The 14,636-nt window shown below is 49.4% G+C and overlaps 1 protein-coding gene across 1 annotated transcript; it reads left to right on the top strand.

The window, feature by feature from the left end:
• Positions 1-6,616: 6,616 nt before the first annotated feature.
• On the top strand, positions 6,617-8,077 carry LOC136304236 (forkhead box protein J1-like). Its single transcript, XM_066207852.1, has 3 exons — positions 6,617-7,138; positions 7,193-7,543; positions 7,616-8,077. The coding sequence occupies exons 1-3, from the start codon at positions 6,617-6,619 to the stop codon at positions 8,075-8,077; spliced, it is 1,335 nt and encodes a 444-aa protein (XP_066063949.1).
• Positions 8,078-14,636: the final 6,559 nt, after the last annotated feature.

Raw genomic sequence — 14,636 nt, 5'->3', positions numbered from 1 at the left:
GTCTTTTCCATGGGAGTCCATATAAAAAAAAGGATTTTCCACCTTCTCTGTAGCCACCCTTTAAATACTGGGATATGGTGGTAAAGCTTTCCCTGAGCCTTCTCTTCTGACAGCTGAGCAAGAACATTTCTCTCAGCTGTTCTTTCTATGTCAAGCTTCTCAAACCTTGATGTTCTTATTTTTGGCTCCTTTTGGGCCAAATTTTGGACATTTTTGACATTTTTGATCTTTTTTATCATTTTGGGTGGTTTTGGCTCCTTTTGGGTCAATTTTGGACAATTTTGACTCATTTTTGAATATTTTTGGGTCATTTTTCGGCCATTTTGGGTCAATTTTGGGTCAATTTTGAACGACTTTGTGTCTTTTCATCATTTTTGGTACATTTTGGTTCATTTTGGGTCAATTTTGGGTCAATTTTGACGATTTCTGTGACTTTTTCTTTCCCCTCCCCTCCTGCCGCAGAGGAGGCGCCGGAGCTGGAGCTGCCCCTCCCCACACGTGAGGAAATGGGGGGAAATCCCTCAGATTTGGGCAAAAAATGGGGAAATTGGAGAAATTTGGGTGGAAATTTGGGAAATTTCGGGGGAACATGGGAAATTTTAGAGGATTTGGGGTAATTTTGGGAAAAATTGGGGTAAAATTGGAGAAATTTGGAGAAATTTTGGGGGAAAATTGTAAATTTTGGAAAATTTGGGCAAAAACCTGGGAAATTTCTGAAAAATTCTGGAAATTTTGGTGGAAATTTGGAGAAATTTGGGGGGAAATGGGAAGTTTAAGAGGATTTTGGGAGCTTTTGGGAAATTTTGGTGGAAATTTGGGAAACTCGGGTCAAAAATGGAGAAATTTGGAAAGGGTTTTTTTGGAAAATAGGGAATTCTGGGAAATTTGGGCCAAAATTTGGGAAATTTGGGTCAAAACTGGTGAAATTTGGGAAAAATTTCAGAAAATTTGGGAAAATTCGGGTCCAAAATTGAGAAAATTTAGGGAAAAATTTGGGGAAAAATCAGGAATTTCGGGAAAAATTTGGGGAATTTTGGGATAATTTGGGGGAATTTTGGTGGTTTTAGGTAATTTGGGGAAATTTTAGGGAAAATTGGGGATTTTTGGGGAAATTTGGAAGATTTGGGGGAATTTTAATAGATTTGGGGAGATTATTTGAGGAATTTTTGGGAATTGGGACATTTTGGGGAAATTTTGGAGATTTTTTGGAAAATTTTGGAACAATTTTGAGGGATTTTGGGAAATTTTCAAGAAAATTGGGAATTTCCGGGGAAATTTGGAGGATTTGGGGGAAATTTTGGAGAATTTTTATGGATTTTGGGAGATTTTTGGGAATTTGGTGAAATTTGGTGATTTGGGGTTTTTTTGGGGATTTTGGGGGAAAATTTTGGGGGATTTCAGGAAAATCAGGAAAATGTCTGGAAATTTGAGGGATTTTGAGAAAATTTTGGGGAAATTTTGGGATTTTTTGGGAATTTTTCGCTAATTCTGCCCCTCCCCCTCCTCAGAGCTTTCGCTGGAGCCGCTGGAGGAGGAGCCCACGTAGAGGCGGGGCCTAAAACGGAAGTGGGAGGAGCCAGAGCCCCAAACGAGACTCGGGGGCGAGGCCAAGACCAAAGATGGGGCGAAATTCCCAAAGGAATCGTAAAAATATTGAGAAATTCCAGACAGAATGTATAAAATAAAACGGTGAAAAAACCAACATGGCGGCCAACAGCGGGTGGGGCTTAAACCGGAAGTGGGCGGGGCCTAAGCAGAACTCGAGTCGGGGTGGGACCAAAAACCAAAAATGGGGAGAAATTCCACAAAAAAAATTTGGAAAACTTTAAAGGAAAATTGAGATACAGAAAGAAAAAACCCAAATGGCGGCCGGGTGGGCGGGGCTTAAACCGGAAGTGTGTAAGTGTAAACAGGAAATGGGTGGGGCTTTAAACCGGAAGTGGGCGGAGAAATCCGGACGTTGAGATTCTGGCAATTTTAATTGTCCCTAATGAGTGGGAGGAGCTTCAACAGGAAGTTGGTGGCGTGAAAACCCGATGTGGGCGTGGTTTAAAAAGGACATGACACCGTTTAAACACAAAATGAGCTCAGGGTGAGAATGTCAAGAAGGGGGCGTGTCCTGATGATGTCACGACTTCTCTCCCTCATTACCATCCCGCCCCTTCCGGCCCCGCCCCCCGAGGTCTTTCCAGAAGTTCCGGAGCCACCGACGCTCGATCTCAGCAGGTGAAATCCTGAAATTTTGAGGGCGAAATTTGGGAATTTTGGGAAATTTGTGGGATTTTTGGGGATAGTTCCAAGTTTCTTGGGATATGGGGGAGAATTTTGGGATTTTTTTGAGATCTTTTGGGGGGGGTCGGTGAAAATTTGTTGGAATTTTGTCAAAATTGTTTTAAAATTTGTCCAAAATTCATCAAAATTTTGGGAAAAAAACGGGAAAATTTGGGGAAAAATTGTGAAGAAAAAAATTTGTAGAAATTTGGTAAAAAAATTGAATCAAAATTCTTCAAAAATTCATTGCAAAACCATCAAAAGTTTGGGAAAAATCGGGGAAAAATTCGGGAATTTTTTCCTGATTTTCCAGGAATATTTTAGGGAATGTTTTGTTAAACTTTTTTGGGATGATTTTCGTCAAGTTCAATTCTGGTGTTTTTGGAGAAATTTTTCGCGATTTTTTGAGTCAGAACTTTGGATCAATTTTTAACAAATTTTAAAAAACAAATTATTGAAATTTAATGAAATTTGAATTAAATTTTTATTAAATTTTGGCCAAAATTCCACCAAACTTTGCCTGATTTTCCCGATTTTTTCTATTACAATGTTTTAATTTTGGGGGGAATTTTTTTGGAACTTTTGGCAATTTTTCAGGGAATTTTGGGAATTTTTCCTCAAATTTCTCCTCCTCCCCCTCCCAGGCTGCTCCTTGACCTCGCCCAGCCCCCGGAAGGGGCGGAGCTTGGCGCCATCCTCAGCCGGATTGGCCATGCCCCCTGGTGGCCGAGCTTGGGTGGGCTTCGGCCACGCCCCTTTCTCCTAAACCACGCCCACTTCCCCTTAAACCATGCTTTAAGCCCCACCTCTTCATTTCCCTCCACATTATCCCCCACCCACTTTACGCCACGCCCACTTGTCATTCAAGCCCCGCCCACTGAAGCCCCGCCCACTTTCCTCAACCCGATTTTACGCCCACTCCCGTTTTGCCACACCCATTTAAGCCCCACCCCTTTACCTTTAAGCCTCGCTTATTTCCACTTTAAGCCCCACTCACACAAGCCCCACCCACTTTCATTATCCCTGCTATAACCCCACCCCCTTAAGCTCCTCCCACTTCTCTTCCCACTTATTTTCTGCCCACTGAAGCCCCGCCCCCTTTCCCCCAGACCTCTGTGCCGCCCATTGGCTGCAAGTGGAGCAGCCCCGCCCCTACGGCCCAATCAGCATCAAGCTCCCCCCACAGCGTCAATAAACCACGCCCACATGGCCGGAAATGGAGTTGTGAAGGTTTTATTGGGGATTTGGGGAGGAAACGTGGGAAAAAAAATCGGGAATTTTGGGAGGAAAATTTGGGAATTGGGTGGGAAAATTTGGGGAAGTTTTGGGAGGAAAACTTGGGAATGTTTGGGGAGAAATTTTGGGAATTTGGGGAGGAAAATTTGGGGATTTTTAGGGTGAAATTTGGGAATTCGGGGAAAATTTGGGGTGTTTGGGGGAAATTTTGGAATTTTGGGGAGAAAAGTGAGCTTGGAGAGAAAATTTGACAGTTTTGGGAGGAAAATCCGAGAATTTTCAGGGATAAATTTGAAAATTTGGGGAAAATTTTGGGAATTCGGGAGAAATTTGGGAGTTTTGGGGGGAAATTTCGGGGAAAAAAGTGAGTTTGGGGAGAAAATTTGGGAGTTTTGGGAGGAAAATCCGGGAATTTTCAGGGATAAATTTGGGAATTTGGGGGGAAAATTTGGGAATTCTGGGAAAAAAATTGGGAATTTTGGCAGGAAAATTTGAGGGGAAAATTCTGGGGTTTTTAGGGGGAAATTTGGGAATTTGGGGGGGAAATTTTGGGAGATTTTGGGAGGAAAATTTGGGAATCGGGCAGGAAATTTGGGGAATTTTTTTGACAGAACTTGGAAATTTTGGGGGGATTATTTTTGGACTTTTCACGGATTTGGGGGAATTTTGGGAATTTTGGGGGGGTTTGGGGTTGAATTCGGGAATTTCGGGTGAAATTTCAGGATCTGGGTGAATTCCAGGAATTTTTTTGAAAAACTCTTCGGAATTTCATCGAAATTTTCTATGTTGCGCACAAAAAATCCAAAAAATCCCCAAAATTTTAAAGGATTTTGGGGGAAAATCCCAATAATGTCAAGCCCCGCCCACCATAGAACAAGCCACACCCACTTTTTATTTCTTTGTTTTTATTGGCTGCTGGTGACGTCATGCAACATCGGGAGCAAGATGGCGGCCTGGGCGGAGTCCATGGAGGCCACGCCCACCTGGAAGCGCTGAGGGTCGGCCACGCCCACCCGGCGCAGCAGCGAGAGCAGCGATTGGCTGAGCACTGGAGGGGGCGTGGCCAAGGAGGAGCAAACAGGAAGTGACAAAAAAGGAGGAAAAAATGAAAAAAAATCCCAAAATTTTACCCCCAAAATTGCCAAATTTTCCCCAAAATTCTTGAATATCCCCCAAAATTCCCCATTTTCCCCAAAATCCCCAAATTTTACTTCCAAAATTCCCAATTTTCCCCAAAATTCCCAAATTTTCTGGCACGGCCCCACCCGCCCTGGTGTCTGCACTTTCCTTCTCAGCTCCGTGTTCCCTCAGAACCCTCCAGGGATCCAGCATCCCAATGAACGGCTGTGGAGATTGGACACAAAATAAAGATGCTTGACTCCAGTCAGGAGGTTTTATTTTACAATTCTTTCAGCCCTTTTATAACACTCTGAGCTAAAAATCCCCCACGTTACTGGCCCATAGGGCTGACACCTCTCCCGTTGGCTGAGTGACAGAAATTGCAAACGACACCTGTTGTCATGGGAAAGGAATATTTTTTGTTGTTTCGGGAAAAAAGAAAAACTGTCGAAAAGTTTCCCTCGAGGAGAGCTAGCTCAGGAAAGATCGAGTCCACAAAGGGCAGCAGGGGCGGCTCCCACACTGAAGGTAACGGGAGGAAAAAAGCTCAAGAGCCCGGATTTTGTATCCCCACTGCAGCAGCTCCACAGCTCCAGCCGGCAGAGCTGTCCTGGGGGGCAGGACACGGCCTTGGGGGGCGGGACACAGACTTGGGGGGCAGGACACAACATTGGGGGGCAGGACACAGCCCTGGGGGGCAGGACACGGCCTTGGGGGGTGTCAGGACACACTCTTGGGTGGGGGGAGGACACAACCCTGGGGGGCCAGGACACAGACATGGGGGCAAGACACAAGATTGGGGGGGCCAGTACACAGCTCTGGCGGGGGGGGTCAGGACACAGCCCTGGGGGGCAGGACACGGCTTTGGGGGTCAGAACACAACTTTGGGGGCTGCCGGCTCTGGGCACGGCGCCTCCCTGGGCACCGCCCTGCTTTTGCCCCCTTTTTTTGGGGGGTTTTTCTTTTTTCCCCCACACATTGTTTTTCTCATGTCTTGTGCCCTCCTGCACTTCCAAAACCCACTGTCCCTCTCCTGACCCACGACAGCCCGCGGGGCTGGGCCTCGGGGGGCACGGGGGGCGCGGGGGGCTGCCCTCGAGGGGCTGCGGGAAGCGGCGGGGGCTGGGCTCAGCCCCGCACGGCGCCAGAGGAGCCCGTTCAGCGGCCGGGCGGGGAAATGCCCGTTGGTGGCAGCGTCCCCCTCGAGCCCAAGGCTCGGCAGCGCTGCCGTTGCCCCAGAGCTACTCCCGCCCACACAGCGGCAGCTGCTGCACTCCGGCCGCGCTCTGGCTCTCTCTGTTTCTCGGTCTCCTGGCCCAAAAGCAGCGCCGGCATCCCGGCTTTGCAAGGCCGGAGCCAAGGCCGCGTCCCCCGCACGGCATTTCCCCAAGGCTGAAGCCGCCGGGTCGCTCCGAGGGACGCCGCGCTTGGGGTGGATCCCTGCTCCGGGTTAGTTTGGGGGACCGGGGGCAGGAGGAATGGCGAACAGCAGCAGAGCGAAGGGAGCGGGGATGGGATAGGATGGGGCGGGAGAGGATGGACGAGTGGTTTAGGGTCCGTAGGGTGGAGGTGTCGGACTCTGAGGTGCCGTCCTGACCTGTGGCAGGTGTGAGAAACCGCCTTGCTTGGTGCGAGGGCAGGACTGGATTCGTGTTGTTTGAGGGCGGGGAGGGGATGTTGATTTTCTTTCGTTCTTTCTGCGGCCAAAACCTCGCCAGGCACTGGGCGGGGTTGGCTTTGGGGGGCCCGGGGACGCGAGGCTTCAAGGGAATTTCCCCGAGGCTCGAGGCTGCTAAAGCCCCTCCCAGGGCAGACGTTGTGGCTCCCGCGCCCAGCGCCCCGGGGACGCGTGCCACCCAGCGGCACCGGGGACACCCGGCGCTGTCCGGGTGCTGCTCCTCGCTGAACCTCAACCCTCTGCCTCTTCTCCCTGCAGCATCTGCCCCATGCATTTTCTGCCTCCACGTGAGCCCTGCCCGGCGCCGAGGCCATGGCGAGCCCCAGCCCCGTGCTCGAGGCTCAGGAGCAATCCAGCTCCAGCCAGGAGCAGCAGCAGCAGCAGCAGCGCCGCGAGGAGCCCAACCTGCTGTGGCTGGTCAATCTCACGGGCGCCGACCTCGGCCTGCCTCCCATCTCCGAGGATCCCAATGATCGCTGCAGCATCTGGGAGAACCTGGTGAGCTTGGTGGACTTCCAGAGCCCGGGTTTTCCCCTGACCTCCGAGGAGCTCTGCGACTTCCTCGACATTCCCAGCACGGCCACGTCCTCCTCCTCCGCCTCCAGCGCAGGCGAGGTGACTGCGTCCCTGCCCCAGACCGTGCCCAGGTCCCCTCCGGCCGCCGAGGACGTCGACTACAAAACCAACCCGCACGTCAGGCCGCCCTATTCCTACGCCACCCTCATCTGCATGGCCGTGGAAGCCAGCGGGAAGCCCAAGCTCACCCTGGCCGCCATCTGCAAGTGGATCCGCGACAACTTCAGCTACTTCTGCCGCGCTCATCCCAGCTGGCAGGTAGGAGCCGTTGGCAGGACTTCAACCCTGGGGTTTGTTCTCTTTTGCATCTAGAGCGCCATCCAGGACAACCTGTGCGTCAACAAGCGCTTCGTCAAAGTTCCCTGGGACAAGGGGGAGTCGGGCAGAGGCGCCTATTGGAAGTTTCACCCTCAATACGCCACGTGGCCCAAGAGCAGCAGCTCCGAGGGCCGCGGGGCGTTTCCAGAGCAAATCCCGCCAGCCTCCAGCAAGCGAGCCCAGCCAGCAGCTCAGCGTGCGCCCAGCCCGGCCCATGGCAGCCTCGAGGTGGGCGCGGAGCTGCAGCAGCCGCTCCAAGAGTTCGAGGAGTTTGGGAGCAACCTCTACAGCGATCCCGTGGGGAACGAGGAGGGGCAGCAGTTCCCGCAGCAGCTCCTGCAGCAGGTCCCAGAGCAGTTTCCAGAACAGTTCCCAGAACAGGTCCCAGAGCAGTTCCCAGAACAGTTCCCGGAGCAGTTCCCAGAGCCCTGCCCCACAGCCCTGGTGGCCGAGGCTTCTTGCCTCCCCAGCGATGCCCCGGGCGACCCCGAGGAGCCGCACGAGCTGACCGCACTGATGGGCAGCATTGACTGGGAGACTCTGCTCATCCCCTCCCTGGAGCAAGATTTCCTCGCTCTCGACAACCTGGAGCTGCCACCTTCCACCCTGGCTGAAGTGTTGCCCCTGTGCCCGGCAGGGGAGCAAGAGCAGCAGCAAATCCCCGCCGAGCCCGGCCTCACCACGCCGGGCTTGGATGAAAACCTGACGGCCATGGCTTTCCTGGAGGTTGCCTGGAACGAGGAGACACCGGAGAATCTCCTCCCCAGCTGCAGCCTCCTGGAGCAAGGGGCTGAAAACATCCAGGCCTCGCTGCCCAACATGGATGTCATGGACTTTGTGGTCGACCCCTTTAAATCTTTCGTAGAGATGGGCGATTAGACTACATTAGATAGGATAGGATAGGATAGGATAGGATAGGATAGGATAGGATAGGATAGGATAGGATAGGATAGGATAGGATAGGATAGGATAAGATAAGATAAGATAAGATAAGATAAGATAAGATAAGATAAGATAAGATAAGATAAGATAAGATAAGATAAGATAAGATAAGATAAGATGCTGCTTCCCCTCCTGGGTGGGACCCGGGGGCGTGGGGGGGAGACAGGACCTGAACAGGATGGGGGGACACGGGCAGTGCCCCCCTGTCCCCGCTGTGCCTCCCCCGTCCCCACTGTGCCCAGCCCCCCAGTGCCCCCCCCCCATACCTCCCAGCACCCCCTGCCCCCCCCAGGCCCCTCCTGACCCCCTCAATGCCCCCCTGCTCTGCCCCCCTCACCTCCCCGGCGCCCCCCTGCCCTGTCCCCCACCCCTCCCAGCTCGGCCCCCCCAAATCCCGCCCGCCCCCGCGTTCTCCGCTGCCCCGGCGAGCGGGGGGGGGATGGGGGGAGTGAGGTTTGAGGTGAGGGGGGGTCTGGGGTGCAGGGATGGGGACACGGGGGTCAGGGAGTGTCCGGGGGGGGTCACCACTCACCCCAGAGTCCTGCCGGGGGGAAGGGGGCGCTCCGTCCGGCACCTGGGGAGAGGAAAAGGGGGAGGATTCCAGGGAGGGAAGAGCAGGGCAGGCAGGATGCAGGCTGGGGGGAGAGGCCAAGGAAAGCCCCCCGGGGTGGGGAGGCACAGTTTAACCCGGAGTTTTTGGTGTTTGGTCCCAAAGGGATCAGGGGATGGCTGAGGTTGGAAAAGGCTGTGGTCACCCCTGGCCACGTCCCCAAGTGCCACATCCACACAGCTGTGAAACCCCCCCAGGGATGGGGAGTCCCCCTACTCTGGGCAGCCTGGGCCAAGACTGCCTTTTCCAGGAGGAATTTTCCCTCAGATCCAACCTAAACCTCCTCTGGGAGCCTTTCTGCCTCACCATGTCACCCGAGAGCAGAGCCTGACCCTCACCTGGCTGCCCCTCCTGTCAGGGAGCTGTAGAGACCACGGAGGTCCCTCCTGAGCCCCTTCACATCCCTCAGCCTCTCCCGGTGCTCCAGCTCCATTCCTGAAACATTCATTTTGAAGAATTAAAGATTTTAGTTGAACCAGATATTGCTGAAGTAAGACAGATAGACTTCCCTTTTGATAAGCAGAAGCCGGATTTAAGGAACTGATAAATCATGGGGCCTGTCAACTTATGTTTGTGTATTCTGACTAATCAATAGGCTTCAAGAAGGACAATGAATTCATAAATCAAATACTCCTGGGAAAACAGGATTCAGTTGTCACGCAACACTAAAAGGTTAAAAAGTCAAAGCAAAGAAGACTCACTTACTTCATCATTTTGAGACCCCGCCCCATAAAAAAGACCACCGACCCATTTCAAAGAACAAACCACGCATGCTTAATAGCTTTTGGCTAATTACCATACGAAGCGGGGAATGGGATGCACTAAAGTCATGAATATACATTTGTGTTTTGGGTATTCAATACTTCTGTAGATAAAAAGACCCTGTGATCTTCTGTGAGCGCGCGTGTGTTTGGGAGCTATCCCGCAGGCTGCCCGGCATCGTAGTTAAACATACACTTTCTAACTTTAAACTCTTAGAGAGTCTTTTGTCCGTCATAGTTGGATATCGGCATTAGGGCGATATTCATATTTTTTTAATAATTCATTATGGCGAGCCAGGCAGGAGCCTGCTCTCTCTCGCTGAGGGGGCCATCGGGGTCTAGGACCCTTTTGGGTGCCCCCCAGGATTTTCTGGGTAGAAGGCTCCTGCGACCCCCTGACGCCCCCGGAGACAGACCAGAGCCTGCTGGAACTACGGACAAAAAGGTATGTTTAAAAAATAAAGTCAAGAACAAATACTGAAGACAGGTACCTTTGAATAGAGGCAGCTTGTAAGTCATAAGAGACGTCTTATGCAAAGCAGAGGCCTGAATGAGTTTTGGAAAAACTCCGCGGAGTATCGTAGATGGTTGTTTTGTTTCCAGGTAAAGAACCTGGCAGTTGGTGGCTGCATCCCGAGTGGCGGGGCAGCAACGGCGGCAGCAGAGCCGCTGGTCTAGGGTCTTGTTGGTTCTAAAGCAGTACTAGCTCCGGTTTCGGCTTGTAGTTTAAAGGTGCACCTTGGTAATGCATAATCTGAGGGGCTAGCCTGAGTTTTGAGATGCAAAGGGTCCCGTTTTGAGTCGTGGGCCCGCGCACCGGATGTGTGTGTGTGTATTGCGGGCAGATCTGTGTCTGCTTGGCGATCCCGAGGTTTTGTGATCGTGAATCAATTTTGTACCGTTTGTGCTGCGGTTTGTGAAAGCTTGTAGAGCAGTCGTTTCTGTTTGTGTCATTTTGGAATCTGCTACTAATCTCTAATCTCTGTGTTTTTGGAAATTCTGCAACATGGAAGAGATTTTAAAACCCCCGCTCATTGGCGGAGAGATACCTCTGTCTGAGAAGGAGAAGGGATTTGGGAAGGCTGTGGCGTCTCACGGGAAGGCTGTGTGCTAGTTTTGATCGTTTAACTGATAGTGTGACTTCAATTAGTTTGTTGTTCAGTAGAAAAGCCCCGTGAGTGAATAAACTGTTTGTAGAGAAAAAAAAAAAAAAAAAAAAAAGGAAAAAAAAAGGAACAAAACAGGCAAGGAGGTTTTTTCCCCTCTCTTTCTATCTATGCCTGACATAGCTGGTGATCAAGGGTACTTAGTGTCACCTTGGTAGTCAGACAACAGGCTGAACTCACAGCCTAAGGCTATGTTTCCCAGCTCTTTGTAAAACGCGGAGGGATTTTTGGCAAGTGGAAGTTTGCAATTGCCAGAGTGTGTGATAATATCTTCAAAGTGCTGTAGTCCTCGGCTGCAACTGCAGAAGAGCGAAGGGGGAGTGTGGGATCGAGCCCCGCCCCCCCTTTCCTGCAGGAGGGTCTGTGCTGTGTCCCGGCCGAAGTCTGTAGGATTTTAAGAATGTATTCAGAGTCATAGAGGATCTCCCCACCACCTTGGCTGCTTCCTTTGAGAGCCTAAAACTGTGCCTGACTGATTGGAAAAGTTTTCGTTTGTCTGGTTTTGCTTTTCGTTTGTTTGCTTTAATAAAAAGATGTTTATCCTTTTCTTAACCATAAGTTCTTGTCTCAACAGGTAATGCTTCGAGCCTTAGTTTGAAAACATCTGTTTTGCTTTTTATGCCTCGAGCCTTGTTTTGATTTTTCCTTTTTTGCTTTTTAACCATAATTCTTTCCTCAACAGCTGAAAGTACAGCTAACTTTTTCCTTTTTAAAGTCAACAAACTGGTTTTTGTTTCGTTTTGTTGTTTTTTCTCTCTTGTGTTGATTTTGATATATGCCCAGGAATAGGAGGCACAAGAATTGGGAAGCTGGTTCAAAAGAGTTCCCCTGCCCAAGGAGGGGCTGCTACTGTAAGCAGTGGACTGTGCTTCGTGGTGCACTCTGTCAAGGCTCGTGGGTCCGATAAGGGTACAAGTGCCTAGTACCTAAGAGTGGAACCATAAGCCCGCGCAGCAGTAAAATATTTGAGTTGCTGGAAAACGAAATTTCAAAGATCTTAAAGAAACCAGTACAAATTCCTAAAGTTGAGTGTGGCCAGCATATTTTTGTACCAGAATAATACCAAGTGAAACTTAAGAATTAGAATAAGATCAAAAAGCATTAAAAAAAAAAAAAAAAGAGAATTCTTAATAGACACAGGGGCAACATTTTCAGTGCTGAATAAGGCCCTAATACCTGTAAACAACGACTATGTTATGGTAAAAGGAGCAACTGGCCAATCTGAAAAAGCTTATTTTTTTTGCAAACCATTGAAGTATAAATTGAAAAACAATGAAGAATTCATTGATTTTCATATATGCCTAAAGCTCCATCTGCACTTTTGGGCAGAGATGTGCTAGAGCAGCTGGAGACAAAAATAGTATTTAAGAATTGGAAAATTATTTTGGAGGTAAAAGATCAACAATATGTAGAACTGTTAAGCTTAATGATGATAACCAAAGAAACTGAAGTTGCCAATGAAGAAGAGAATTTCAAAAAAATAATAAATCAAGTGTTTCCTGGGGTGTGGGCTTCTGACATACCAAGCAGGGCAAAGAATGCACTATCCGTATAGGTCAAACTTAAAGAAAGAAGGCAGCCAGTAAAAGTTAAACAATAACCCCTAAAGAAGGAAGACAGAGAAGGGATTAGTCCAATTATTGAAAACATTTGAAGATAAGACTACTAAAAGAGTGTCAGTCTGATTTTAACACTCCTCTCTTGCCAGTGAAGAAGCCTAAGAGATCATACAAGCTAGTACAAGACTTAAAGGCTGTTAATAAGATAACTGAAGACTCGTATCCAGTAGCTGCTAACCCTTACACCTTTTTAACTCGTTTAATCCCTGAACTAACCTGGTTTACTGTTTTAGATTTGAAAGATGCTTTCTTTTGCCTCCCTCTCCATGAAGCCGGCCAGAAAATCTTTGCATTTGAGCGGGAGAACCCCAAAAGTAGACGAAAAACTCAGCTCACATGGTGTGTTTGCCTCAAAAGTACAAAAACTCCCCCACCATATTTGGGGAACAGCTTGCAAAAGATTTGGAGTCTTGGGAACCTCCACCAGGAGAAGGACAGTTGCTCCAGTATGTGGATAACCTCCTAATAGCCACCCAGACCCAGGAAACATGTGTGGACTGGACGGTAAGCCTCCTCAACTTCTTGGGCCTGCAGGGGTATCGGGTGTCCCAGAAGAAAGCCCAAATGGTGAGACAAACAGTAATTTACCTGGGCTATGAAGTGAGTGCTGGACGGAGAACCTTAGGGCAAGATCGCAAAGAGGCAATATGCCAGACCCCAAAGCCTCAGACAGTGAAAGAACTGAGAACCTTCTCAGGCATCACAGGATGGTGCAGACTGTGGATTTATAATTACGGATTACTTGTTAAACCTCTGTATGCCTTGATCACGGAAGGAAGCAGAGATCTTCAGTGGACCAAAGAAGCGGCTCGAGCCTTCGACCAGCTAAAGAAAGCCCTCATGTCAGCACCAGCCTTGGGACTTCCAGATGTAAGTAGGCCATTCTTTTTGTTTTCTCACGAGAAGCAAAGGATCGCTTTAGGGATACTAGCACAAAACCTGGGCCCGTATTGAAGGGTAGTTGCCTACCTCTCTAAGCAGCTGGATACGGCAGCTAAGGGGTGGCCAGGGTGCCTCAGAGCCGTTGCAGCAGTGGCAGTGAACATCCAAGAGGCACGCAAGTTCACCCTGGGCCAGAAGACGACGGTGCTAGTGTCTCACAAAGTGTGTACAGTCCTGGAAGCGAAAGGGGGGCATTGGCTCTCCCCACAGAAATTCCTGAAGCACCAAGCTATACTGGTGGAACAGGATGATGCTGAGATTGTGGTAACTAACATTGTGAACCCAGCTTCCTTCCTCAGCGGAAGCATGGGAGAACCAGCGATCCATGATTGCCTGGAGACCATTGACGCCACCTACTCCAGTCGCCCGGATCTGAAAGATAGCCCACTTGAAAATGCCCAGACCTGCTTTACTGATGGGAGCAGCTATGTCAACAGTAGGAAAAAGCATGCTGAGTATGCAGTTACCTCAAGCAGAGAGACTCAAGGTATGCATTTGGAGTTGTGCATGCCCACGGAGCCACTTGGAGAAAGAGAGGACTGCTAAACTCACAAAAGAAGAATATTAAACACGCACAAGAAATATTGAGACTGTTGGAGGCAGTACAACTACCTGAGAAGGCAGTCATCATGCATATCAAGGCACACCAGAAGGTGAGCTCGGAATTGGAAGAGGGGATCATGCTGGCAGATAGAGAGGCAAAAGAAGCAGCAAAAAGTGAGATACCTAATGAGACAATTGAAGCAGCATTAATTCCAGATGGAAAAATTTCTATTGAGGGTAAGCCAATATACAATAAAGAGGATAAAAAACTCATTAAGGCAGAAAAGGCAAGTTATAACCAGGAGGGATGGGCTGTAACAGAAGAAGGGAAACTTGTAGTACCCTCCTATTTGTTGTGGGCATTAGTACAGACGGAGCATGAGAAAACACACTGGCGAATGGATGCCCTGTCTAACCATTTCAAAGAAAAGATCATGGCCAGGAAATTGCAGGGCACAGTGATACAAGTAACTCATCAGTGTAGCCTTTGCCTCCCAACTAATCTCAAAAATACTCCAAAGCCTAAAGTGGGACAAATTGGGAAAGGCTGTGGACCTGGGCAACAATGGCAAATTGACTTTACAGAGCTGCCCAGGAAGGGAGGACATCGTTACCTATTGGTGTTAACTGATACCTTCTCAGGATGGCCAGAAGCCTTTTCCGGCCGGACAGCTAAGGCCCGAGAGGTAAACAAGCACTGTTACAAGAAATAATACCAAAGTTTAGAGTTCCAGCCACCATATCATCAGATAGAGGGCCACACTTTATTTCAAAAACTGTGCAGCAAATAAGTAATCACCTGGGAATAGATTGTGAATTGCATACCCCATACCACCCTCAATCTAGTGGTCAAGT

This window comes from Chamaea fasciata, unplaced genomic scaffold (genome assembly GCF_029207755.1).
Source record: "Chamaea fasciata isolate MVZ Bird 193981 ecotype frontalis unplaced genomic scaffold, bChaFas1.0.hap1 SCAF_60, whole genome shotgun sequence".
Taxonomy (NCBI): domain Eukaryota; kingdom Metazoa; phylum Chordata; class Aves; order Passeriformes; family Sylviidae; genus Chamaea; species Chamaea fasciata.
Note: the sequence above shows the minus strand (reverse complement) of the source record. Positions and strands in the feature narration are given on the sequence as shown.